The 23,662-nt window shown below is 59.0% G+C and overlaps 1 protein-coding gene across 4 annotated transcripts in view; it reads right to left on the minus strand.

Annotated features, from left to right (window-relative positions):
• Positions 1-429: 429 nt before the first annotated feature.
• LOC123597337 (RAP1 GTPase activating protein) overlaps positions 430-23,662 on the minus strand; it is a 49,957-nt gene continuing 26,724 nt past the window's right edge. Inside the window, exons 4-26 of one of the 4 annotated variants that reach the window (XR_006712088.1) lie at positions 21,564-21,599; positions 20,429-20,476; positions 19,462-19,500; positions 18,813-18,998; positions 16,566-16,669; positions 16,226-16,304; positions 15,814-15,867; positions 14,649-14,732; positions 14,342-14,442; positions 14,079-14,208; positions 12,879-13,034; positions 12,369-12,440; positions 11,399-11,485; positions 10,814-10,951; positions 8,819-8,950; positions 6,955-7,032; positions 5,939-6,048; positions 4,859-5,014; positions 3,169-3,292; positions 2,080-2,182; positions 1,631-1,765; positions 1,312-1,353; positions 788-898 (exon numbers count right to left, since the gene is read on the minus strand). Coding sequence is in view for 3 of the 4 variants with exons in the window: in XM_045476001.1 (XP_045331957.1) it covers positions 536-898; positions 1,631-1,734; positions 2,080-2,182; positions 3,169-3,292; positions 4,859-5,014; positions 5,939-6,048; positions 6,955-7,032; positions 8,819-8,950; positions 10,814-10,951; positions 11,399-11,485; positions 12,369-12,440; positions 12,879-13,034; positions 14,079-14,208; positions 14,342-14,442; positions 14,649-14,732; positions 15,814-15,867; positions 16,226-16,304; positions 16,566-16,669; positions 18,813-18,998; positions 19,462-19,500; positions 20,429-20,476; positions 21,564-21,599 (2,484 nt within the window). In the remaining variant the exon portion in view is untranslated. Of the gene's footprint in view, positions 899-1,311; positions 1,354-1,630; positions 1,766-2,079; positions 2,183-3,168; positions 3,293-4,858; positions 5,015-5,938; positions 6,049-6,954; positions 7,033-8,818; positions 8,951-10,813; positions 10,952-11,398; positions 11,486-12,368; positions 12,441-12,878; positions 13,035-14,078; positions 14,209-14,341; positions 14,443-14,648; positions 14,733-15,813; positions 15,868-16,225; positions 16,305-16,565; positions 16,670-18,812; positions 18,999-19,461; positions 19,501-20,428; positions 20,477-21,563; positions 21,600-23,662 lie in introns of all 4 variants that reach the window. The other 3 variants (XM_045476003.1, XM_045476001.1, XM_045476002.1) reach the window with 3 other exon arrangements.

The raw sequence follows: 23,662 nt of genomic DNA on the forward strand, positions 1-23,662 counted from the left end.
TGTGGACTCACAGCAGCTGTGCCTGGCTGCCCCTCCGTGGGAGTTGGGTGGAGGGGTCACAAAGGCGAGGCCCATAACTCTAGGCCAGTGAGACCCCGCGACCTGGAGTGCCCAGAGCATGGGATGGCAGGGGTTAAGCTGGGTGCTGGCTGAGAAGCCAGGGAGGTCTCCCTCCCCCCTAAGGGGGTCACTTGTCTGTCACGTGGAGGCAGTGGCCAGGGCATCGGCAGATCTGTGGTAGAGCTTGAGGGTCCAGGAGGGGCAACAGGCAGAGCCAGCTCCCAGCCCCTCAGCCCACCTGGGGTCCCAGGGAGCCCGAGAAGCAAGGGAGGGCAATGGGGGGCCCTGGGAGGACAATCCCCCATTCTGGGGCAGGTGCATGGAATCACAGTCATCACTGACCTCTGAAATAATCTTGTCCATGTGTAGCAGAGGCGCCCAGAGAGGGAGACTGACTTGCCCAAAGTCACACAGCAGAACCCATACTGGAAGCCAGGACTCAGGACTCCCAGCCCAGTGCCCATCCCACCACGTTTCACGTCCCACCGCCTCTGCAACGGGCTCTGTGTACACCAAGATATCTCAATCCTGCCCTCCCGTCCTGCTCCCCAGGGGTCCGGAGATGCACCCGGGTGTGACAAAGGGCCCAGAGCGGGGGCAAGCCAGGCCTGGAGTTCTGCTTCAACTGACCACTGCCTGTCCCAGCCTGGGGGGTGGGGATGATGCCAGCAGCTTCCCCCTCCTGGGTCCGGATGGCTCCGCCCCGCAGAGACAGTCCAGACAGGTGGCCAAGGTGGGGGCAGGGGACAGCCCACAGGCTGGTGCTGGCCGTGGGGGCAGAGGTCCTATCCACCTGGAGTTGACACTGCGTCTTCACCTTGTGCTTCTGCGGCCTCACCTGTAGGGTTAAGAGAGAGGAACACACCACGATGCGGGGAGACGGGAGTGGGAAGGGCCTGCCCCAGATCCAGGCTCTGGGTCTTTCCATCCCACTGGGGACCCTCCAGGCCCCTCCCTCCCGGCAACCACCTAGTCCCTTGCAGGCTCCCACCAAATCCTCCCGCTGACTCGTGGGCAGAGGTGAGGCAGCATTTATTAGCCCGGCTGCACAGAAAAGGAAACTGAGTTCCGGAGAGGGGCCGATGACCTGCCCAAGTCACCCAGCGTTTAAGTAGCAGAGGATTCGAATCCAGGTACACAGCTCTCAGCCCAAGGAAGTGACAGAGGAACAGGAGGAGTCACCCCCCTCCTCCCCACTCCCACCCACTCCCACCCTCTCCCCCCAAACAAGAGCTGAGGACTGGGTCTGACCTGCTCAGTTTCACCTTCAGAGCTGGAGCCTGGCTAACAGCCCTGCACAGACAGAGTGGCAGCGAGGCAGGCGACAGGATAGGTGAAGACACGGGGCAGGAGACACAGGCAAGCAGAAGACACTGGTTGTGCCCAGGCCAGATGAGCCCAACCCCTCCTGGCCTCAGGGGGACCTCGTGGTCCAGCACCCACCCCTAGTCCCCTTGGACACCTGTCCCCTTCCCCCAGCAGCTAACCCCCCCCTGGGTGAGTGTCCCCACAAGGCAGCCTCTGGGCTGGTCACATCCGCCCTGGCTAGCCCTCTGGCAGCTGCACATACCAGCTGGGGCGTGTGCTGCTCAGATGCCTCCAGCTGGATCTTGATCTCGGGACACGCAGGGTCCCCCGACTTGCTGGCGTCGGGATGGGGTGACCGGGAGGGTCCTGGGGAGGGGGGCAGGAGGGAGCCACCTCACTGGCCGCGGGGAGGCACCAAGGAGATGGACGCATGGATGGGCGGTAGGCAATAGTGCTCCGCGACCCTGCCCCACCCTTAACTCCCGTCTTTACCCACCCCTCTGTCATCCTCCGAGACCCTTCCAGAAGCCATGAGCCCTCAACCGTCTTAGGCCAGATAATGACCCACCCACTGTCCCCTATGTCAGGGGAAGTCCCATCACACACCCACCACCTGGGGCATGAGAAGTCGTCTCGACCCTCTGTGCCTATCCCTGTCCCTCTCCTGCCACAAGAATGGCTTGGCAGGGGAAGCTGTCTGCGGCCTGGTACCTGGGGAGCTGCCCCCACTCGTGGTGCTGACACTATCCTCCAGCCACGTGCTATAGATGAAGGAGTCCCGCTTGTGGGGCGTCCCTGAGGACGAGACGCTCTCCTGGGGATGGGAGGAAAAGGGAGGTTAGCCCTCGTCCGTGGCACTGGCTTTGCTTCCCTCCCCTCTCCCAGCGTCCTCTGCCTGCTGCAACCCACACACCCTCACCCTTGTGCCCCTGCAAAGAGGATGGGGGCCCAGCAACGTCTGCCCCGGGAGACCCGGAGGACAGAGTAGGAACAGGCACAGTCCCAGCCGTTACACCACACACCCCCACGCGTTCATTCAGCAAACATTCATTGATGTTCTCCTGGGCCAAACCACTGAGAGAAATCAGGCCCGGTTCCCGCCCTCAGACAGTGAGGTCTAGGAGGCAAGACAGACTGTGAAGAGTCCATTACAATCCTAGAGTCTGAGCCCCATCGGGCAGGGCCGCGGTCTGCCCTGTTCCCTGCTGCACCTACAGCACCTGGAACAGGGCCTGGCAAGGAACACGTGGCCGCTAAAGGTTTGATGAATGAAGAATGACACAAGGGTGCTAGGGCAAAGCCCCAGGGGGGCCTGCGAGAACATTAAACGGGGGGGGGGGGGGGGGGGGGGGGGGGGGTGGTTCCTAACCTACCCTAGGACTAGGTGGCTTTCAGAGGTGATGTGAGGCTGAGTCAAGAAGGATGAGTAGGAGTCAGTCGGACAGAGAGGGAAAGAGGAGGCAGGCAGAGTCTTCCAGACAGAGGAAATGGCAAGTGCAAAGGTCCAGAGGTGGGGTAAGCCTGGTATGTTGGATGGGCTGCAAAGGAGCGCAGATTGGCCGAAGTGGTGAGAGATGCAGGGGTGGGGGGGGACTAGATTGGGTGCTCTGTGGGCAACACTGGGGAGCCATGGAAGGCTTTACAGTAAGGGAGGGTTCGTCTGCATTGCTCCTTTGGACTGGGTCCCCTGATCTCATCTCAGTCACACCCAAGCTCATGTTTCTGCCTGCAGCATCTACGGGGACCAAAGAGCCCCCCTCCGGGCCACTGTAGAGCGCCAACATTCCCTGGGCCTCTCACCAGGCCTGTGTCATCCGCGTCCACACCCTCGGTCTCCTCCACCACGCTGGCGAAGCTGCTGGCACTGGACGAGGAGCGGGAGAAGTCCTTCAGCACTTCGGCTCTCTGGGCTGCCGTCTCCGCTCTGCCAGACAGCACCCCGTGAGCCCATGTCTGCTCTGGGCTCCTCCTGAGCCAGACCCCGGTTCCCTGCCCCGGGAGGCCCAGCCTGCAGCCAGCCAAGTACCTCTGTGCCCCCCATGATGGCTGCCTAGGCCTCAGGCTCCCCACCACCACTGTCCTTCCTAATTCATGGATCTGAGCATGCCCCTCCCCTGTACAAAGCCCTCTCATGGCTCCCCGTTGTCCCAGATACAGTCTAATTTCCCTGGCTTTTCCTGGGAATTCAGTAATTACCAGAATTACCTGGGAATTCTTTCCCTGGTATTCAGTAATAATAGTAACTATTAACAATAAAACTATGGTCTAGTGCATGCTTGACTGGGCCAGGCACTGTTTCAAGTGCCTTTGCCCGAGTGGTCTCATCGCTATCATTATTAGACCCGCTCTGCAGATGAGGAAGCACTGAGGAAACACCGTTCAGAGAGGGTGGGTGCCCAGCCCAAGGTCACCCAGCCATAGGTGGGAGAAAGGGGCTTGGACCCAGGCCTTCCAACTCCACACTCTACTCTCAACCCTCTCAGTTTTGCTCCAGGCCCAGGACTTTGTGTCTCCCACCTGGAGTCTCACTCCTTCCCTCAATTCCCAAAAAGCAAATTCATCTTTCAAAACTCAGCCAAGGTTTTGAAGCGTCTCCTCCCTGATTCCTCCTCTCAAGGTGGGAATAGACCTCCTCACTCTGGGTGTGCGAGCCCTGTCTCTCCTTGTCCCTGCCATCCATTCCCGCTTCTCTGTTTACCTGCCTCTAGAGCCACAGCGTTGAAGGGAGGGGTGGCCCCTCCTGCGTCCGTTCTTCCCCACCCCACCTCTTCACATCGTACCCACAGTCAGGTTCGAAAGTCTCACTTCTCTTAACTAAAATCCCAAAGGCTCTTTCCTGGCCCCACTTAGAGTAAAACGCCAAGTTCTCAATATGGCTTCCGAAGCCTGGATCTAGCCCCTGCCCACCTTGCTGACCTCTTCCCCGACATCACCCAGCACAACGTCCACCAGGGCCCAGCTCCTCGCTCACTCGGCTCCAACCATACCACCCTTCTTTCAATCCTTCACGCACGCCGCAGGGCCTTTGTGCTTGCTGTGCTTCTCTTCCTCCTGCCATGCCAGTCCTAGCAGGGCTGGCTCTTCACTGAGCTCCCAATTTAAGCCTCCCCCATGTCTGGATGTCTCCCCTGAGCACCATTCTACCCCCCGCCCACCTGATCATTCCCCACTGCACCCCCAGCTTTGTTGTTCTCTTGTGGCACCGTCTAGAAATAGCTCATCAGGTCATGCTACTCTGGACTGTCAGCTCCACGAGGCAGGGGTTGTGTGTGCCCAGCTCACTGCTGGACCTGGAGCCTGGCATGGGGCCCGGCACGAATGAAGCTCTCAGTGGGTATGGGTACGTGTCAACGGAGGGCCTGCGAGAGTACCCAGGCCCCCCTGACGCCCTGGTGTGGCAGCACCAATGCTCCCAGGCAGCCCCAGGCCCACGCAGGGACTGGAAAGGGTGAGTCCGAGCCCCCTGGCTCGGCGTGCCCCAAACCCCAACCTGTTCTTGGTCGTGGGCATCTCTGGGGAGCTCTGAGTGGATGAGTTCTCCGACTTGGGCTCTTGTGAGACGTGCCCGCTGTCTGGGGTCTTCTGGCCGGCGGGGGGACTCTCCCTGCGGGGCACACGGGGGCAGCGGGGGGATTCAGCACCGGGCCTGGCACCAAGGGTAGAACGAGGCCCAGGTGGTGAGAGAAGGTCACGGGCGCCTCCTGCCTCGTCCCCGCACCCTAGATCCTCAGGGGCCAACCCCAGAGCAGTCCCTGCAGCTCCCTGGCTGGCTTGGCCGACGAGAGGAACAGGCAGTGATGGAGTGCCCACGTAAGACAGCACCCTCCTTATCCCTGGTACGGATAAGGAAACTGGAGTCCAGAGATGGGAAGGAATCCGTCCAGGGACGCACAGCTAGGACATGGCAAAGCCAAGGCTTAAATCCAGGGTTCACAGGATTCTGAGCTCTCGTGGCCGTGAGGACGGCACCACCTCCGCTCTGGGGGGCTCAGCACACCTGCCCTGCTTCATGCGCTCTACACCATACCTCTGCCGCAGCCCCGGGTTGCTGCTCATGTGCTTGTCCTCATTTTCCAGATTGGGACAGTGGGGCTCAGAGAGGTACGGTGACTTTTCCAGGGTCACACAGCCCCAGTGTGGTAGAGACAGGACTCACATTCAGGAACTATCCTCCGCTTCCCAGGGGCTGTTCCGCTGCTCGTATGGCGTGCTGCCTGCACCCTGCCCGCACAGACGCATCCGCAGACCCCCACAGACCAGGCCGTAAATCCCGGCTCTGCCTCTCCCGGGTTGCATGACCTGGGCAGGCAACTCCTGAGCCCTCTCCCCTACAGCATCTTGACATGCAAGGTGTGACCCCCTGGGGAGCCACCAGAACCGCTGAACCGATGAAGGCATCTCACGTTAGGTGACGAGCTGGCCCTGGGGCCTGACACACAGCAGGTACCTGACTGTCCCCAGAAAGGGACAGGGAGCAGAAGAGTGGGCACTCCCTCCTGCCTGCGTACCTCTGCCACAGCACGGGGGTCAGGGAAGGGGCTGGGGGTGACAGGGGACCCATCCCACCCACCTTTTCTCCTGCACTTCCTGTATATTCTCGATCCCGATGGCGCTGCTGCGGCGAGAGCCAAACGGGCCCGACTTCTTCCTCGTGGGGCTCTTCCCAGGGACGATCAGTGACTGCAGGGAAAGGGCCCAACTCAGTGCCCACCTGCCCTGGGAGAGCCACTGTCCCCCGCATACCACCTGGGGCCCTGCTGCCCCAGGCCCTGAAGCAGAGGCAGTGAACAAGAAAGAATGAGAGGAATGCCCATCTCCCGAGACAGCCCTGCAAGTTAACAGAGAGGGAAGCAGGCCTGGTGAGGGCGAGGGCGCTCGAGATCACATAGCAGGGCAGCGCCTGGAACCGCATCCCAGGCCAAGTCCTCAGAATGGCTACCGGCTCTCGGCCCCTCAGGGGTATCATGGGACCTGAAGCCTCAGGGCAGCGGGGAGACAGTGGATGTAGCAACATAAGCCCCTGCCCCACCTCGGAATCTCCAAACTGGCTGGGGGAGATTCGGGCCCAGCAGTTGCAAGATACCTTCCCTCCCCCAGTTTCTAACCACACGAGGGGGGGGATGCCCCAGGCACCAGAAGCATGCCCCAGCTTCTCCGGGGAGGCGGGAAGGCGGGCCCCAGGGAGGCACGGAGGGGCAGGAAACCCTAGGCCAGTTCATGGTGCGGAGGGGGAATCAGGGCAGAGGAGAGGGATGGAGGTCCATGCAGAACTGGCGATATTGGGGGACGTGCGGCTGGGCATAGGGTCTTTGGGCACCAGATTCTGGCAGGGACTGGGTGAGGGTCCCCAGGGCCAGGGCAGGGCCAGAAGCCCCTGGTGGGGGGCGCTGGCTCTGACACAGGTACCAGGCCCCAAAGCAGGTGCTGAGTGCCATCAGAGCTGCCGGCACCCCATCCTGCACACCACCGGGCCCAGCCCGGGGGAAGGGGGGGGGCAACGTCCCCAATATGGCCTCCGTCCTGAGAGCGAGCAGAGAACAGCACGTGCAGGCAGCCTCCAGAGCCGGCGGCCCCGCGGACGACAACCTCTTCCACCGTTCCTATGCCTATGGCACTGCCCCGGCGTCCGAATCTACTCGTGCTTTTCCCAGGAATAAGCAATGACTGGCAAGCAGCAGAGGGCAGGGGCAGAGAGAGACAGACAGACAGACATGGAGAAAGACAGAGAGAGATTGAGATGGGGTTGACAGAGAGAGACACGGCCAGGAATGGGCGGCACAGCGGACGGGGGAAAGATTGGCCAATAGACAGAGACACAGGTAGGGACATGTGGGGGAACACACGGAGGTGACAGAGTGAAAGACAGACAGAGAGACAGAGATGGAAAGAACGGGGAGGCAGAAAGGAGGAAGCAGGGAGAGAAAAGTGTGGGGAAAGAGGAAGAGGAGGAGGAGGACAAAGGTGTCAGTGGGGGGAGCAGGAGGGAAAGAAAGAGAAGGGAAACCAGGGAAAATGCAGACGGTAGAAGGAAAAGGAAACAGCAGGAGAGAAGAGAGTTGTACAAAAAACAAAAACAGAAATGGGTCTGGTTACTGCCATGGTGGGTGCTGCTGGCCTGGCCCGGCCCCGGGGCCCCTTCTACAGCACCCACAGGAGGCTAGGCCACTCGGCGGGAAGGGAGGGGGTGGGCCCGCTTCTCCAGTGACAGTGGGCTTGGTGACTGCAGGACGGCAGAGGTCCCGCCTTGTTCCCCGGGCCGGGCCAGACCATGGGGCAGGGGTGGCTGGGGGGTTGGGGGGTGGGGAATCTCCTGCCATGTGACACGGCCTTACAGCACTGAGCACAGGGCTTGGCATGCAGCATACAGCGATAAAGGACAGAAGTAAGGACGGACAGATAAGTGGAAGAAAGATGGACAGACAAGGAGGAGCAGAGCTGCGTGTGCAATGCCAGGGGTGGCCACTAGGCGGCGGAAAGCCGATGAGCCCACAGCCGAAGGCCTCACCCACCCCGTGCGCCCAGCACCCCCGCTCAGTGTTAGCAGCAGAATCCCACAGAGGCTGGCAGACAGGAAGTAATCACACAGCAGGTGCTCACACAGAAGCCCAGTTCCTGACACACAATAGGGAGCCACAACCACAGAGGCCCTGACACACAGTAGGTGCTGACACAGCAGTCTAGGGCCAGGGACACAGAAATAGATGCTCACAGAATAAATGCTCACACCACACAGCTCACTTCCCGGCACAGAGCACAGATTCACTGATATCCAGGGCTTGGCACATATTGCGTGCTCAGTCAGGAGTTCATCTCCTGACATACGCTGGGTTCTCACAGAATAACCCAGGGCTGGGCATACAGTAGATACTTACAGAGTCGATGCCCGCACAGCAGCCCGGGACCTGACACACAGTAGGTGCTCATGGAAACTCAGGGCGGGCCCACAGTAGATGCTCACACAGTACACGTCCACACGGCAACCCAGGTCCTGACACAGTAGGTGCTCACATAGCAGCCCAAGTCCCAACACACAGGAGGCACCCACCAGCATCTCAGAGCCAGGCACACAGCAGGTGCTCACACAGAAATCCAGGTCCTGACACACAGTAGATGCTCCCGGCAACTCAAGGCTTGACATTTAGGTGCCCACAAAGCAGCCCGATTCCCAGCACAGGATAGACAGTAGGTGCTCGATAAAGAGTGTCAGATAGAGAGAGCCCCAGAGCTGACCCACAGAAAGCCACCTGAATAAGGGGCCAGGAGGAGGGAAGGGGGCTGCAGGCTCTGTGCACCTCAGTGTCATGGCCCGGACATTGGACCCCCACGGAGAGCAGTGGCTAGACTGAGTCTAGAACCCAGGCTGGGCACTCGAATGCCAGGGCAACGGGAGGAGGCGGGGCCGGGCCTCGGAGGTCGGGGAGAGCGGAGGGCTACTGGGGGTGGCACTCACTATTCCAGCTGCCTTGGCCAGGTCGGGGTTGTTGGGGGCAAAGCTTCCGCTGTGGCTGGTGGACACGGTGTTGGGTTTCTTGTTGCTTAGTCCCATGGCATCCATGGACTGGCTGCGGCTCCGGATGACCCGCTGTGAAGGTGGGGTGGGAGTGGAGGCGGCACAGACTTCATGAGGTCCCACCCCCCCACAGAAACCCAGGAGCCCAGGCGTCTGGCCCCTCCCCACCAATGCCACTCCAGGGGACCCCCGGAAGTCCCTGCCTGTGAGGCCCCAGGAGACATGAGACCACATGGTGCCTAAGGGCAGTTTGGGCCTCAGCTCTGCCGCCAGCCTGCTGGGGGCCGTTGGGCAAGCCACTTCACCTCTCTGAGCCTCCCGGGACTCTCATGTGGCTGCTGCAAGGACTGCAGAAGATGCTGGGGCATGAGCCAGAGCACGCAGAGAGCCCTCCAGAAACCTCAGTTTCTTGCTTTTAGGGTCCTTTAGGGCTTCCTCTCCCTGCTTTTCTTTTCTCCTTCTCTCCTTTTCTTCCTTGCTTTTTTCAGCCAATCTACACTGAACATTTCCTATGGGGCCAGGTACTTTATTCTCATTTTCTCACTCAATGCACCCTACCAGGTGGGCATTATTATCACGCCCATTTTACAAATGAGATGAGCCTGGAACCCAGATGCCAAATCACATGCCCTTCACTGTGGGCTCTACGGCCTCTAAGAAATTCTTTGACCTAATCCGACACCTACTAGATTGGAGACCACTGGAGCCCTCCCTCAAGAGCCCCCAGACCCATGTTCACCCCACCCATTCCCGGTCTCTGGTGGGCACAGGCAGGGCTCTCCTCAGGCCCCTTTCTCAAAGAAAGTCTGTTCGCCTAAGTCCAGGGCAGGCCCGGGCAGCTGGGCCAATCCCCTTATATGCAAACCCGCGTCTCCAGCTTTGCTGTCTGCCCTGGGGTGACGGTGAGGCCCAACCAGCCTGGCTAGGCACCCAGAGGATGGGCAGCCCCCCTCCTGGGAGTGGAGAAGGTGGCAAAGGAGCCACAGCCTAGGGACCTGCAGCTTGGGGGCGTCCGGGCCCTACGGGGGAAAGAGACACTCCCTCCTCCTCTCTCACTTTGGACAGCAGTTGCTGAGGTAGGTTGGCTTTTGAACTTACGTTGCACTAATCTAGCTGCTTTACAAATAATTCTCAACAGTTGTATGAAGTAAACGGCCATTGCCCTACCCAGTGGATAGAGAAACTGAGGCTCAGGGGTGCCTGGCTGGCTCAGCCGGAAGAGCATGCGACTCGATCTCAGGGTCGTGGGTTTGAGCCCCATGTTGAGTGCAGAGACTACTTAAACAAATACAACTTGAAAAAAAAGAAACGAAAGAAACTGAGGCTCAGAGGATGCTCAAGCTGGTAAGTGAACCCAGGCCGTCTGTACTCTTAACTCTAAGATAATGCGGAGACAGCCATGGTAAGTCACACAGGCCTAAGGTCATACAGGCCAGGTTCCTCTCCTACAGCCACTCGGTTCACAAATGGCATCTCAGACTTCTGTTTCTCTCCCTCAGTGAGGACGGAGACCTCCTCCTCTCTTCTCTGCCTGCTGACCTGGTAGCCACCACCAGAGGCACCAGAGGCACTTGGTTGCCGCTCAGAGGGCTCGAACCTTCGCAGAACTCCCAGGTAGACTCCACCCCCAAGCCTAGGCCCCGCCTCCAACCATTAACTCCTCCCAAGTCAGAGCCCCACCCTAAAGCCTAGGTCGGTCCTGAGGCTCGCTGTCACCCAGACTCTACGCCCAGGTACTTGCCACCTAGCTCCTAGCTCCTCTCACGTCTAACAACCCCACCCCCAGACTCCACCCGGAGCTCCGCCCCCACCCGACTCCACCCCCAATGCGAGCCGCCTCTAGCCGCCCCTCCAAGCCTCGTCCATAGTCCCACCCCCGACTCCACCCCAGCCAGGTCCCTGTTTCTCTGCCCCAGGTAGACCCTGGCCCTTCACCTTAAAAGACTCGAAGAATCCGCCGCCCCCGCCGCCATTCTCCATCTTGTCCTCGTCACCGCCCAGGCCCATCATGGACTGGCTGTGGATATGCAGTTCCTCATAGAGCGTCTCCAGGAGGGCAGCCCGTGTCCGCTCCTGTGGGCCAGGTCGAGGCCATCAGGAGAGACCCCAGTGATCGGCCCTTGGTCCTACAATTCGAATCCTGGCCACCTTCTCTGCGTCAGTAGGGGGTGGGCCTGGGCCCCGGGCCCCAGGAGCCCATGCTGGCTTCCCTGGGACCCCCACCTCGCAGCTCCAGCAGCGCTCAAGGCTGCTCATGTCCCAACCCACGGTCTGCCCCTTCCCTCATGGTGTCCTCTGTGCCAGCCTGCCCACCTGCGAGCACCTCCTGGGACATTCTTCACATACCCCTAGAAATGCCCTAATTCCTCTCCCTGGACCACAGCCCTGCTGCCCCTAAATCCACCCCACCCCAGACAGCTCTCCCGGAGGCCAAAGTCTGAACCTGGCATTTCCCTCCCCAGGGGCAGGGTTGAAATGCCAGGTTGCAGGCAGGGGTTCAGCCCAACAGCCCATCCTCACCTCCAGTTTGGCAAACTTCTCTGCCTTGTAGCAGGCATATTCAGCATTGATCAGCTTTGTCAGCAAAAACTCCTGGAACTCAGGCCCCTGGGAGCCCCCGAGCGTGGAGAGGAGAGAAAGGGCTCAGGTGAACACAGAGACAAGGGGCTGGAGCTCCTGAGCCGCACTCTGCTGGGGCCCTGGGGCCATCCTCATCTCTCTCAGAAGGGGGCCTCCTTGGCCTCAGCCCCCCGGCCCAGGTACCTGTGAGGGCCCCCTAGGCCCTTCATGGTTGCCCACCCCTTGGAAGAGCAGACCTCACAGATGCAAGGGGCTGGCTGGGGTCTCCCACTGCCTCAGTCTGGGGGAGAAGTGAGGGGTCTGAAGCCAAGGCTCGAGGTGTGGCTTCTGAGAGGTGAGAGAAATATGTTGCCCCCTTCCCAAACATTTTAGAAGGAAGAAGACTGTAATTGTCAAAAAGATAATACATCGGGGCGCCTGGGTGGCGCAGTCGGTTAAGCGTCCGACTTCAGCCAGGTCACGATCTCGCGGTCCGTGAGTTCGAGCCCCGCGTCAGGCTCTGGGCTGATGGCTCAGAGCCTGGAGCCTGTTTCCGATTCTGTGTCTCCCTCTCTCTCTGCCCCTCCCCCATTCATGCTCTGTCTCTCTCTGTCCCAAAAATAAATAAAACGTTGAAAAGAAAAAAAAAAAAAAAAAAGATAATACAAGTTAGGAAGGGCCACAGAGCCTCTATGAGAAATCTAAAATAATGATGCAGATTGTTCCCTGACTTTATAAATAAAGATCACAGTGTGTATCCATCCGTGTGAATGAGAAGCCAGTCCCCGGTGACAGGGTTAGGGGAGCCCAGCTGCCCTGGCACACAGTGGGGCCTCAGGACCTCTTACAGCAGACTGTGCACCCCCCCCCCTTGGCCCCCACCCATTTTGTCCTACTCTGTCCATGACTGGGGCTGGGGGCTGCCCCTCACCTTCCTGAACACAGCAGGGTCCGGGAGGGGGGGGCCAAAGAAGGGCACGTCGTCTCTAGCGGTGACAGAGACCTGGAAGGGAGAGCAGCCGTCTCTGTGGAGTCCCCCCCCCCCAGCCAGAGACCCCTAATTCATCCCTGGCCTGCCCCCTGCTGGGGAAGGTTCAGTGACTGCAGACTGGGTGAGTGAACCCCAGGATTTCAGCTTCTCCATCCTTGGTCCTGAATTTGAATGGTGAGAAAGGGTGGAGGCTCTCAGAGGTGGTAGAGGATAGGGAAGGCCTAGGAGGCTAAAGGGTAGAGCAGGGCAACCAGCTCCTTTGAGGCGGGAAAACTGGGGGAGCAGGGAGGGTGGGATGGGAATCCTCCATCAACAGAGCAAGGGGGGTGCTCAGAGCCCTCTGGACAGTCCCCCTATTTACAGGTGGGAAGACTGAGGCTCAGAGAGGTCTCAGAGTGACTCAGGGAGGGGCTGTGGCTGAGAGCCCTGGGAAGCTCCACGATCACCCACCTTGTAGAGCGGGCCATCGGGCCCCCTGCCCTCGGCCTGCACCACCACATAGGCATGCAGGAAGTTGGATGCAATCATGTCAGGCACAAAGGGTGTGTTCTCATCCTGGAAGACTACAGCGACAATGTCGTTCCCGATGTGCCGCTTCCGCTGCAACTGAGCACAGGGCCACGGGCCTTCACAACCTGGCCGGAGAGGGGCTCCCTGGGCACGGGGGAGGGTGCCCGCAGGAGTGTGGGAGGGCTTAGGGTGGGCAGAAGGGCACGTCTAAGGATTTGCTTCCCCTCAAAACAGGGTCGTGAGAAACTTGTTTCAAAATTATTTTAGTTTGCTTGGAATCCCGCGACAGATGAGGAAACTGAGGCCGAGAGAGCAGTGACTTGCGAGGCCCTGCGGTGAGTCAGAGGACTCGAACAAACTCAGGGCTCCTGGTCCCCAGGCTCTACCTCCCAGCCCTTCTCCTAAATGCCCCACACATGGCCTCTCATGAGCAAATGGGTTCCGCTCGGTATACACTCATGTTGCTGAGATGAACAGAGGATCTTCTTAGGAGAAAATCAAAAGACACTAAAAACAAATATTTCCATTTTTCTCACATTACCCTTTTATCCCCCTGGGGTGGGGGCACGGAGTAAGGTAGACAGCCCTGCAGGCAGCCTAGGACAGGAGTTCAGCTCCCAGAATATGCCCCACACTTCTTGCCTCCAGGCCTCTGAAGAAGGTGGAAGCCATTTTCTCCACCTGGAACATTCCCCCTCCTTCTCCCAGCAACTTTGCAGGCTAAAAATCACTTTATCTGGAAAGCTTTTCTTGACTCCCACCTCTGCCACGTTTAAGTGCCCCCATGTCACCCCACAATGCCCCTTCCCCCCGTAAAAAGACTAATTCACATTTATGGAGCTCTTGATATGTACCAGAGACTGTTCTAGCCACTCTAGGTGCATCCCGTCTTATGCACACCTATGAGGTAGGTGCCATTATCATCCCCATTTCATGGATGTGGAAACTGAGGCTTTCCCAACACTGTAGCAGCTTGTCACCCTGCCCCAGCTAGAGCCCACGAGTTGGGAGAATGGATCATTTCCATCTCTATATCCCCGGGCCCCCTGAACCTGGTGTGGTGAACACTGAACAGACAGGTAGATGCGAGGGACAGGAGGACAGGTGGGAAGCAGGTGGGGGGGGGGGTGCCCAGGCTACCTGCTGGGCGTCCCCTTCTGTGTAGGGCAGCTTGGTGGACACGTGAAACATGATCTCCTTGTTGCGGAAGTTGCAGTACACAGACTCGGTCCCCGTCTGCCCGTGGGTCACGTCCAGGCCTCCTCGGAACCTGCCCCGGCCCCCCCCAGGCCATGGCTCAGTCTCCAGCCCCAGCCAGGCCTCTGTGGGGCCAGGACAGGGGCTCCCTCCCTGCCCGAGGGCACGGGTCCAATTAATCGATGCTTGTCCCGCCTAATGCTCACCCTTTAAAGTCCTGCAGTTTGACCTTCTGGCCAAGAAATTCAAGAAACTCCACGAAGGCAGGGCTCTCCTCATTGGTGCTGAAGAGCTCTTCCTCGGAGGTCTGGGGACACAGGGAGAACTGAGGTCACCGAGCTGGCGCTGCTAAGCAGCTGCTGTCCCTCCCCGCACCTGCACCCAGAGAAGGCCGGGAGCCTCTCGCATCCCACCCCCAGGTCCTGGGAAACGGAGTCCCTGGGCAGGTGCTCCCAGTGGCAACACATCCACAGCCAGGCGGGTCGGAGGGCAGGGAGGAGAAGGTGAGCGCACCTGCCCCAGCTTCTGATAAATGACTCCAAACTTGAAGTTATTGCTGATAACATGCTCATCAAAGGTGACGATGAGGCGGGAAGCCTGGGGGGGAGAGGGTGATGGGTGAAATAGGCCGTTTTTTAAGTTGCCATTTGTTGCTCTTCGTGCCAAGCACTGTGCTGCGAAGTTTACCTGTGTCATCTCATTCAGTCTTTAGGACAAGCCCACAAGGGAGACAATGCTGCTGTCCCCATTTCCCAAAGGAAGAAACCAAGGTTCAGAGAGCTTAAGTAACTTGTAACTTGCCTAAGGTCAACTGCTGACAAGTGGCAGCGCTGGGACTTGAACTCATGTCCAAAGCATAAGCTCACTGCTCCTGAGTGTTGCCCACAGGCCCCCTGCCCTATTCCATCCACTCTGTAACACCTAACTTGTTCCTTGGCTCCTCTGTAAACCCACAGCATCATTCTAGAATGAGCCAAGTCTCACCAACTTGAGTGGAGCCTTGAGAAGTAGCCCCTTCCCTCACCTTGGGCCTCAGTTTCCTCTTTTGTACCCAAGAGGTAACATCTGATTTCTGAGGCCCCTTCCTTTGGGGGACCTCTCCTGGACCCCACCACCCTTCTCCTCGCTCCAGAATTCAGTCAGAGCCACAAGGGCTTACTTGCCTTTCGGGGCCACCTTTTCCGGGAAGCACCCCTGACTCACTGAAGACAAGCCACCGTCCCTTCCCCACATGGTCATAGCACCTCAAACCCAGCACCAGAGCTGGGAGCGTGGCTGCTGTCTACGGGGCAGCATTTACAGAGGTGCCTGTGTTATTATTCCCCCTCCCCTTTTCCCCTTGGGTCAGAAGGCAAGGCCAGTGGAGTCCCCTGGCTCAGGAACACTGACTGCCTTGGGAGGGTCCCCAAATGGCATTGAGAGTAAGGCCGGCCTCCAAGGCGGACAATACCAAGTTTGAAGGCAGGCCTCCTTTATCCACTGTGCATCGCCGGATAAGACACAGAACAGTTCTGAGCCTCTGCTTCCTCTTCTGCAGACTGGTGACTTTGCAGCATTGTTGTGAGGGTTAACTGAGAGGACTTACGGGAGACACCCGGTACACAACAGGTGCCCACTAAACGCCCAGTTCCCTCGTTCCCTACCCACCCCAGTGAGCAGGGCCCAGATGCAGCCATACCTTGGGGTAGAGCACAGGGTAGAATCGATCCACATTCACATCTTCACACACCAGCTGCAGGAAGAGAGAAGGGAGAAGCTGAGGCTGGGGCCTCAGGGCCTCCCTGGCCACCGGCCGCGCGGGCTGGAGAGGACAGCAGCAGAAAGGAGAGGGAACAAGGGAGTTTGCAGCAGGACTAGGGGCTCGCTGTTGCTCAGAATGGGGTCTCCTGTATCCGAAGGTGCTCTAAAGTGACCCAAAAGCACCGGGCAGGGGACAGGAGCCCAGAACACGTGGCAGCATGCCAACGTCATGGGACACGTGAGAGGTGGGACCTTGGAGACAGGGCTGCAGCACACAGGGCTGGGATGTGGGGCTACAGATGACAGCGTGCCAGCTGTGTGCCCACCTAGGGTGCCCAAAGACGCCTCACCTTTGCCATCTGGACCACATTGGGGAACTCAGTGAGGCAGGAGATGGGGATGACATCATGGTGTGTCCGGCACTTGGTCCTGGGAGGAGAAAGCCCGCGCTGAGGGGCGAGGCAGTGGGAAGGAGAGATGGAAGGCCCTCCACACACAATAAGGGCAGAGGGGACACACCCCGGGGAGGACCAGAGGTGACGATGGGGCCAGGCCTGGTTGGGGTGCTAACTTGCTGAGCAGCCTCAGGCAATTCCCTGCCCTCCCTGGGCCTTGGTTAGAAGAGTGGGCTCTTAGATGACAAGACCTCAGCCCCTGCTGCTGTCGCAGGGCCCCTCACCCCACCCTCACCTGAGCAGCAACCGCAGGTGCTCCTGGTCCCCGATGACCTCGTACTTGAGTGAGAAAACAAGGTGGCCCAGGGCAGTGTCCAGTGAGTAGTAATTGAAATGCTCCTGTGGTGGGAGGAGGGGGGGCGGACAGAGGGCAGAGCTGAGCTTGGGGCCTCCAGAAACCAGGCCAGAGAGCCAGCTCGCTCCCAGATGGGCGGCTTTCACCCAGCAGCCGGTGTCATGGCTAATGGCAGACTCTGCATCAGACGGATCTGCCTTCAAATCCTACCTCTGCCACTTGCCAGCTGGGGAGCCTGAGAAGGTCACCTCACCTCTCTGTGCCTCAGTTTCCCGTTCTGTAAAACGGGAGGCCAACTACCTCGTGGGATGGTGGCAGGGGCTGAAAGAGACAAACAGTCTAGCATAGAGTAGGCGTTCAGTGAATGTTAGTTACTTTGGCTGTCGGGGTCCTCATCAAAGTCAGGACCACATTTGTACCTGCCTCTCTGTCTCCCCGCTCCTGCCCTTCTTGGGGCTGGGCACACAGTAGGTGCTCAATAAAAATACTCTGATTGATTGCTCAATTTGTGGCTCTCTGGCCCCTGAAGCCAGGGCTCGTGAGAAACAGGAAGTGAAACATCTCATGAACACACTGGGCGGCTCACCAGACAGGTTCCCACCCTCCTGCCTCACCTGGAGAAGCTACAGGGTTGGGAAGAAATCTTGCAGAAGGCCTGAGGGGAAGCTGTGGCAGGAACCGTACCCCCAGAGAGGAGCCCGGGGCTGGCACCTCCAGAGGGGGAAGTCCTCAAATCAAGGGCAGGCCAGCAGTGCCAAGATATTCCACCTCAGCCCGGCCCTGGGCTCCCCCTGCTGGCCCTGGCCCTGGCAGTGGGGCTGGCTCCCAGCCACACCCTAGGAGTCATCCTGGAAGTCAGTTCTGTTGAAACGTGAACACCTGTGCTCGGAGGGCAGGAAGAGAAGGAGGCAGGGGCAGGGGATGTGCCCCACAAATCCGCAGCTTGGGGACAGTCTGAGTGGGCCTGAAGCCAAGAGTCCCCCTCAGCCCTGCCTGGGGACAGAGTGGCGGAAACCCCCAAATGCTTGGCACCATCTGCAGAGAGGGAGTGGCAGGTCCTTGGCAAAGAGGGCTGCGCTGAAGTCCTCGAGTCCTCTGAGCCAAGAGCATAAACCCTCCCGGCACATCTTAATGGAAGGTCAGCTGGAGGTAGGTCCAATTCCTGGCTCAGTAATTGTGTGACCTTGGCCAAGAACTTCACCTCTATGAGCCTCAGTTTCCTCTTCTGTAAAAATGAGAGCAATCCTGATCTCACAGAGTAACTACGAAAATGTAGTAATAGCTAACGTTAAGTACTTACTATGTGCCCGGCATGGTTCTCTATACTTCACGTGTACTTTTGTTATCCTCATTTTTACAGATGAGGAAACGGGCTCAGGAAGGTCAAACGACTTGCCCAAGGTCACACCATCAATAAATAGAAGAGCCAAGATACACACGCAGGCCATGAGACTCCAGAGACCACACCCCACTCCACCAGCTGGGCGGGAGATGGACAGAGGTACAGCAGCTGGCATGGGGCCTGGCACGCACTAGATCCCAGCATGGGACCTCCCCTCCAGCTACCGCAATCTCACCCGGTAACTTCTGCCTGGAGCACTGCTGGGTGACACTCTGACCAGTTGTTACTGGGCAGGATCCCTGCTCTGGGGCTGGAGATGGGGCAGGGGTTTGTGCCAAGCCAGGTCAGGCCATGACACTACACTAGTCTCCCAGCCCTGACCTCACGCTACCTGAGGGCAGGGCCCGGGTCTGTTTGGTTTGCTGCTGCACTCCTGGTGCCTAGAACACGGCTGGCACACAGCTGGTGCTCATTATTTTCTCACCTTGACTGAGCACTCACTCTATGTTGGACCCCATTCTAAATACCTTACAAGCATCGTTCTCATTAAAGCTGTGCAGCATCCCCCTGAGGTGGGTGTCATCACCCTCTCCGTGTTTATGGATGAGGAAACAGAGGCACAGGGAGGGTAAGTGACTTGCCCATTGTCCCACGTAGCAAGTGACAGAGCCAGGATCGTGCCGCGGTAGTCTCTGATGTTAACCACCATGCCATATGTTTGTTGAATGAAAGCGTGAATCCACCACAAATGTTCCGGGACGTGGGACTCAGGACTACCACCCAGACCCAGCCCTTGGGTTTGGCTCCCTCCCGGGCCCAGCCCCCAACACCAGCGGGCCACCCACCTTGCCAAGAAAGTGCTTCCGGTAGATGCGGGCTGTGGGGTTGCACTCGAGCTTCACCTTGGTCGTGGGTGACTGCAGCGGCTCTGTCTCCGGGATGCTGGTGATTTCGTGGTTGGTGCCTTCAATCCAGTAGCCCCCAAACTGGGGCAGCAGGATGAGGGGGAAAGGTCCTTCTCGCCCCAGGACCTGACAGAGGACTTAGCTGAGAGCCACCCACACTGCACCCTACCAGGGCCCCAGGACACCCCCCAACTCAGACCCAGGGTCACTTCTGCCACGGCTTAGGAGAGCTAGGGAACAACCCAGAGCCCACGTGGACCCCAGGGCTTGCATCCACCCCCCCAGCGTACTTGCTCCAGCCCTTTCCCTCCTACTGCAGGCACAGACCCAGGCCACATGGAACCCCCTGTTCCAGTCTCCAAGAATGGGGACTTGGTTCGGGAAGGTAGAGCTGGGAGAATGACCTTGGCCAAGAGGCTGAAACGTCGGGATTAAAGGCCTAAGGGTTCACATGGACTCTAAAGACTTGGGCCAGTAAACTGAGGCCCCGGAGCCCATGGCAAGGTCTATGGTCAGGCTCCTGGCAGGGAGGAGGACCTGAGAGTCCAGACTCGGGGTGAGGACGGGCTCAGGGGGTCCAGCCAGTTACCTCATGGACGCTCGGATAGGGAATGTAGTCCTCCTCTGTCTACAAAACACAAGCAGGCCAGAGACCCAGCTGGGGTGGGACCCTCACCCTTTACTTACTTCCAGTCTCCCCAGAATGCTCCATTGCTCAGCCAGACACCTGGGCTGGGAGTGTGGATGGGGCTGTGTCATCTCCCCAGGGCTTCCCAGGGGTGACCCCATGAGGCAGGGGCTGAGCAAGCTTAGCTCACTGAGTGCTGGCCGTCTCCCCTGGGTGTCTCTCTGCCTGAGGAAAAGGAGGCTCACGGCCTCCCCAGAAGAAACCCAGGGACCAGTGATTCTCAGTGCATCAGAATGGCCCTTGAGGGCTCCTTAAACACGCACTGCTGTGCCCCATCCCGTTTCCCAGGGTCTAGGTGGGGCCCAAGAATTTACATTGTAATAAGCTTCCAGGTAATGCTGTTGCTGCTGGTTCGAGGACCACACTTTGAGAACCCTGCTCTGAACAACGAATCAGGCATATGCTCACAAGCCCCCTCCTCAACCCTCACCTTGAAGCCCTGGGCGTCCCCCTGTTCCCTCCCAGGCCAGCCACCAGTCTTCTTGGATTGCTGAGGTCCCAAATCCAGCATAGAACCACATGCCTATCTGGAGGGGATGTGCAACTCCCACCCCAAGAAAATTCGGAGTCTAAACAAGAGCCTCCCTGCATCTCCTTCCATCCCCCGCCTCCTCTCAGTCTCCTCGCAGCAGGCTGGGGGGCAACCAGGCCACTCCTCCCATCTCCTCCTCTCCTCCCCTCCCCATCTGCCTTCCCAGGCAGAAGCCTCCTGGGTCCTGGGTTTGAGTCTTCCTGTAACTGCTGATCACGATTGGCGAGAGAGTCTCCCCAACCCCTCCAGGTCCCAAGGCCTTTGGAGAGACTGTTCGGGAAGCAGCACAGGCAGACGGCCACAGAAGGGTAGGGTGGGGCCACGGTTCCAACCTACTTTGAGGGGTGGTGGGAAGGAGCATCGTTGTTCATCCATCCTGCTTCCCTGCAAAGAGAAGGTAACACGTCCCGTTACACCCCCCCATGCCTGTTGCCAGCGCTCCCATGGGAGGCTCATACCTCTTCCTGTGAAGGGGGAAGCCAGGGCTGTGCGGGGGTACTCCCAGGGCAGGGTGTTGGCCGGCTCTGTTACTCAGGCCTCTGCAGGGAGGGCTGGGGGCTCTGTGCAGGAGTGTGTGCCACTGGGGCTGGGGGCAGGGGTGGTGACAGGGTTGGGGGCACGCACTAGTGTGTGAGTATGGGGCAGAGGCCATTGCATCTACACAGATGTGTGTTTTTTAAATTTACTTACACAGATGTGTGTTTTTAAGAGAGAGAAGGAGAAAAGGACAGAGAGACAGAGGAGGCGAGAGGCAGAGACAGAAAAACTACAAGAGGCAAAGAAACAGGAAGGGGCAGAAGAGAGGGTTTGGATGGTGAACTGACATGGGGGGGGAAGCTCCTGAGGTTTGTTCAAGTTGCCCCACCCCCACCCCCGCACACCTCCCAACATGTACCCATGCACCAGAAAGAGGCCTGGGAAGACCAGGGCTGGGCATGGAAAGTGGGCAGGGGTCAGGCCGAGGGTGTGGGGCACCTCCCCCTGCCTGTGGCACAGCTTCTGGTCACCCTGTGCCTGGTATCTGTCCCTTCTCCCATTCTACATGGGGGTCCTGTAGAGCCTGTGACACCTCTCAGGGGGATGGGAAATGTGTCTGTGGATGTGTGGGTGTGTGTGCGTGTGGGTGTGTGCGGGAGATGTGTGTGCGGATGTGTGTGGGGGGGGATGGGGGGATGAGGCACCAAGCCCAGCCCTGCTGGGGACCTCCACAGGAATGGGAGAAGGGGAGACACAAGTGGGGCCTGGGCCTTGGGTCAGACAGGGAGTTAGCACTGCCGGTCCCCATCCTCTACTCTGACCCCCAGACCGAGGGCTCAGGAAACTCACCGCCGCCATCTCCTGCCGGCACAGTCTGCCTGGGGCTCCCGGCCTGTCCTCAGAGAGGCTGCAGGACTGGAGCTAGAGCAAGGGCCCTCACCCCAGCCCACCCCTCTCCTTGGCTCCCCGAAAAGGGCGACGAAGCCAACCTCACCTGCATCTTCTCAATCATGTCAAACAGATCTGTGCTCTGCAACAGAGATGGGGGAGGGCAGGTCAGTCCTCAGGTGGCCCAGCCGACCCTGCTAAGTCCCCGAGGAGTCTCCACCCACCTCTGCCCTCCTGGTTCCCCCAACCCTGACTAACCACGTGGGCCTGTCCGAGCGGCAAGAGGAAGTGGAAAGGGCATTGCAGAAGGGAGCTCCGTGCAGCTGACCAGCAGGCCCTGACCAACTGCTCAGTGAAGTCAGCCCAGGGCTCCCCCCCTGGCCCTGTAAGCAGTATGGACTGGGCGGGGGGGGGGGGGGGGGGGGGGCGGGGGGCTGTTGGGAGAGACAGCGCTGGGATGTCCCATTGGCCCAACAGCTGTGTGAGTCCACACGCACCCCCTCCCCCCTCCTGCTCCAGCCAGCCTCTCCCAGTGCCAGCCAACAGCACACACAGGGTTAATCTGGGCATCTGCCAGCTGTGCTTGGCAGCTTCAGCCTCCTGGAAGGCGGCATCCTTGCCTGCTGGTGGGGTTGGGGGTTGGGCCTGGGAAGCCCCCAGGGTCTCTAGGACAGTGCCCCTCCCCCAGCACTTCCAAGGCCTCAACTCTTTTGGCTCCTGCTGCCCAGTGGGGGCACTGCCTGAGCTCACATACATGTGCTATGGGGTTGTGCACCAGGAAACACATTCTCTCTCTCTCTCTCTCTTGCTTGAACGCACAGCCTTGTACACCAATATTTAAACACACTCTCACTGTACCAAAGAAACCAAACAGACATAAACAGCCCGCCCCCAAACCCAGGGGATCTGTGCACACCAATCCTGAGCCGCAGAACCGTGTGCTAACAAATACACATGGCAGCATCCGAAATTACACAACAGCACACACACATAGACCCACGTACCACAAAGCCACACACACAGATGCAAACCCACCCCTGTGCAAATGTGCACACCAGTAATCGAACACGAAGCTACACAAACACCACAAAACCACTCTCGCACCTGTGCGCCAAGAGACATGATCGCAGGCGCTCGCGGACACAGGCAGCTGTGTCCACAGCAACTTGGCCACAGAGCTCCGCTGCCACATACAAGCTCACCTTCCCCTATCGGTCACGCAGCCCGGTAACAGGCAGGACAGGCCTGACCCCACAACGTTAAATGAGTTTTGAGAAGCGGGAAGAAACAAAAGCACGCAGCCACCGTGGAAGTGGTCAATCAGCAAGGATGGGGGTACAGGTCTTGTCCTCACACACGCCCCCTCACATCCACCTGAGTGCACACCACCCATCACAAAGACACAGCTTAAAGATCCCAAGACACAAACACCCCAGGTGCACACTCGAAGGCCCGCCACAGAGGCAAAACCCACACTGTAAAATGCACTATGGGAGGCCAGAGGAGACACTGACCTATGGTCACCTATGGCCACACGCAACACTCCGAGCTTGGAAGAGCCAATTCCATAGGAGCTACAGCAGAAACCACTGATGGACGCCTGCAGTCCAGGTAGACAAATTTGCCTGTTAGCACCCTGTACAACAGCAACATCGGCATCTATGCCTGGGTCACACAGTCTCAGCTCAGCACAGTCCCGGCTCGAGAGTGATGTGGGCGCATTAATGTCCCCCAGAGCTCCCCACTCAGGGCGACCAGAAACAGTGCACCGGGAGTCACAGCCACATAAACATTGACACATGGTACTGTCACCCAGAGAGCACACACAGCAACAAGTGACACCCACAGTTACAGCCTCACAGGCGCAGCAGATGCCCTAACACATGGAAGACTGTGAGCAAAGTGGCCCAGAGCACCACTCAAAGTTACACCGCGACATCCAGACCCCTCCTAAAGGGGGCAGGGGACGGTGGAGTGGTCCCTGAGGCTAACAGGCACACGGACTCAAGCACGCACAGTACCACTTCAGCCCAGAGCCACGGTGCCACCACGGGCACTCTGATCCGGGGACAGATGCAGAAAGAGCCCCAGGCCCGGGACCCCAGGGCAGGGCTGCGCCCTGTGGCCGCTGTGGCCGGGTGTCAGCCCAGAAGCTAACACGCCCTCCATGACGGAGCCTCGCACACCCGCCCTGGCTGGGGCAGA

Source organism: Leopardus geoffroyi, chromosome C1 (assembly GCF_018350155.1).
Source record: "Leopardus geoffroyi isolate Oge1 chromosome C1, O.geoffroyi_Oge1_pat1.0, whole genome shotgun sequence".
Classification (NCBI taxonomy): domain Eukaryota; kingdom Metazoa; phylum Chordata; class Mammalia; order Carnivora; family Felidae; genus Leopardus; species Leopardus geoffroyi.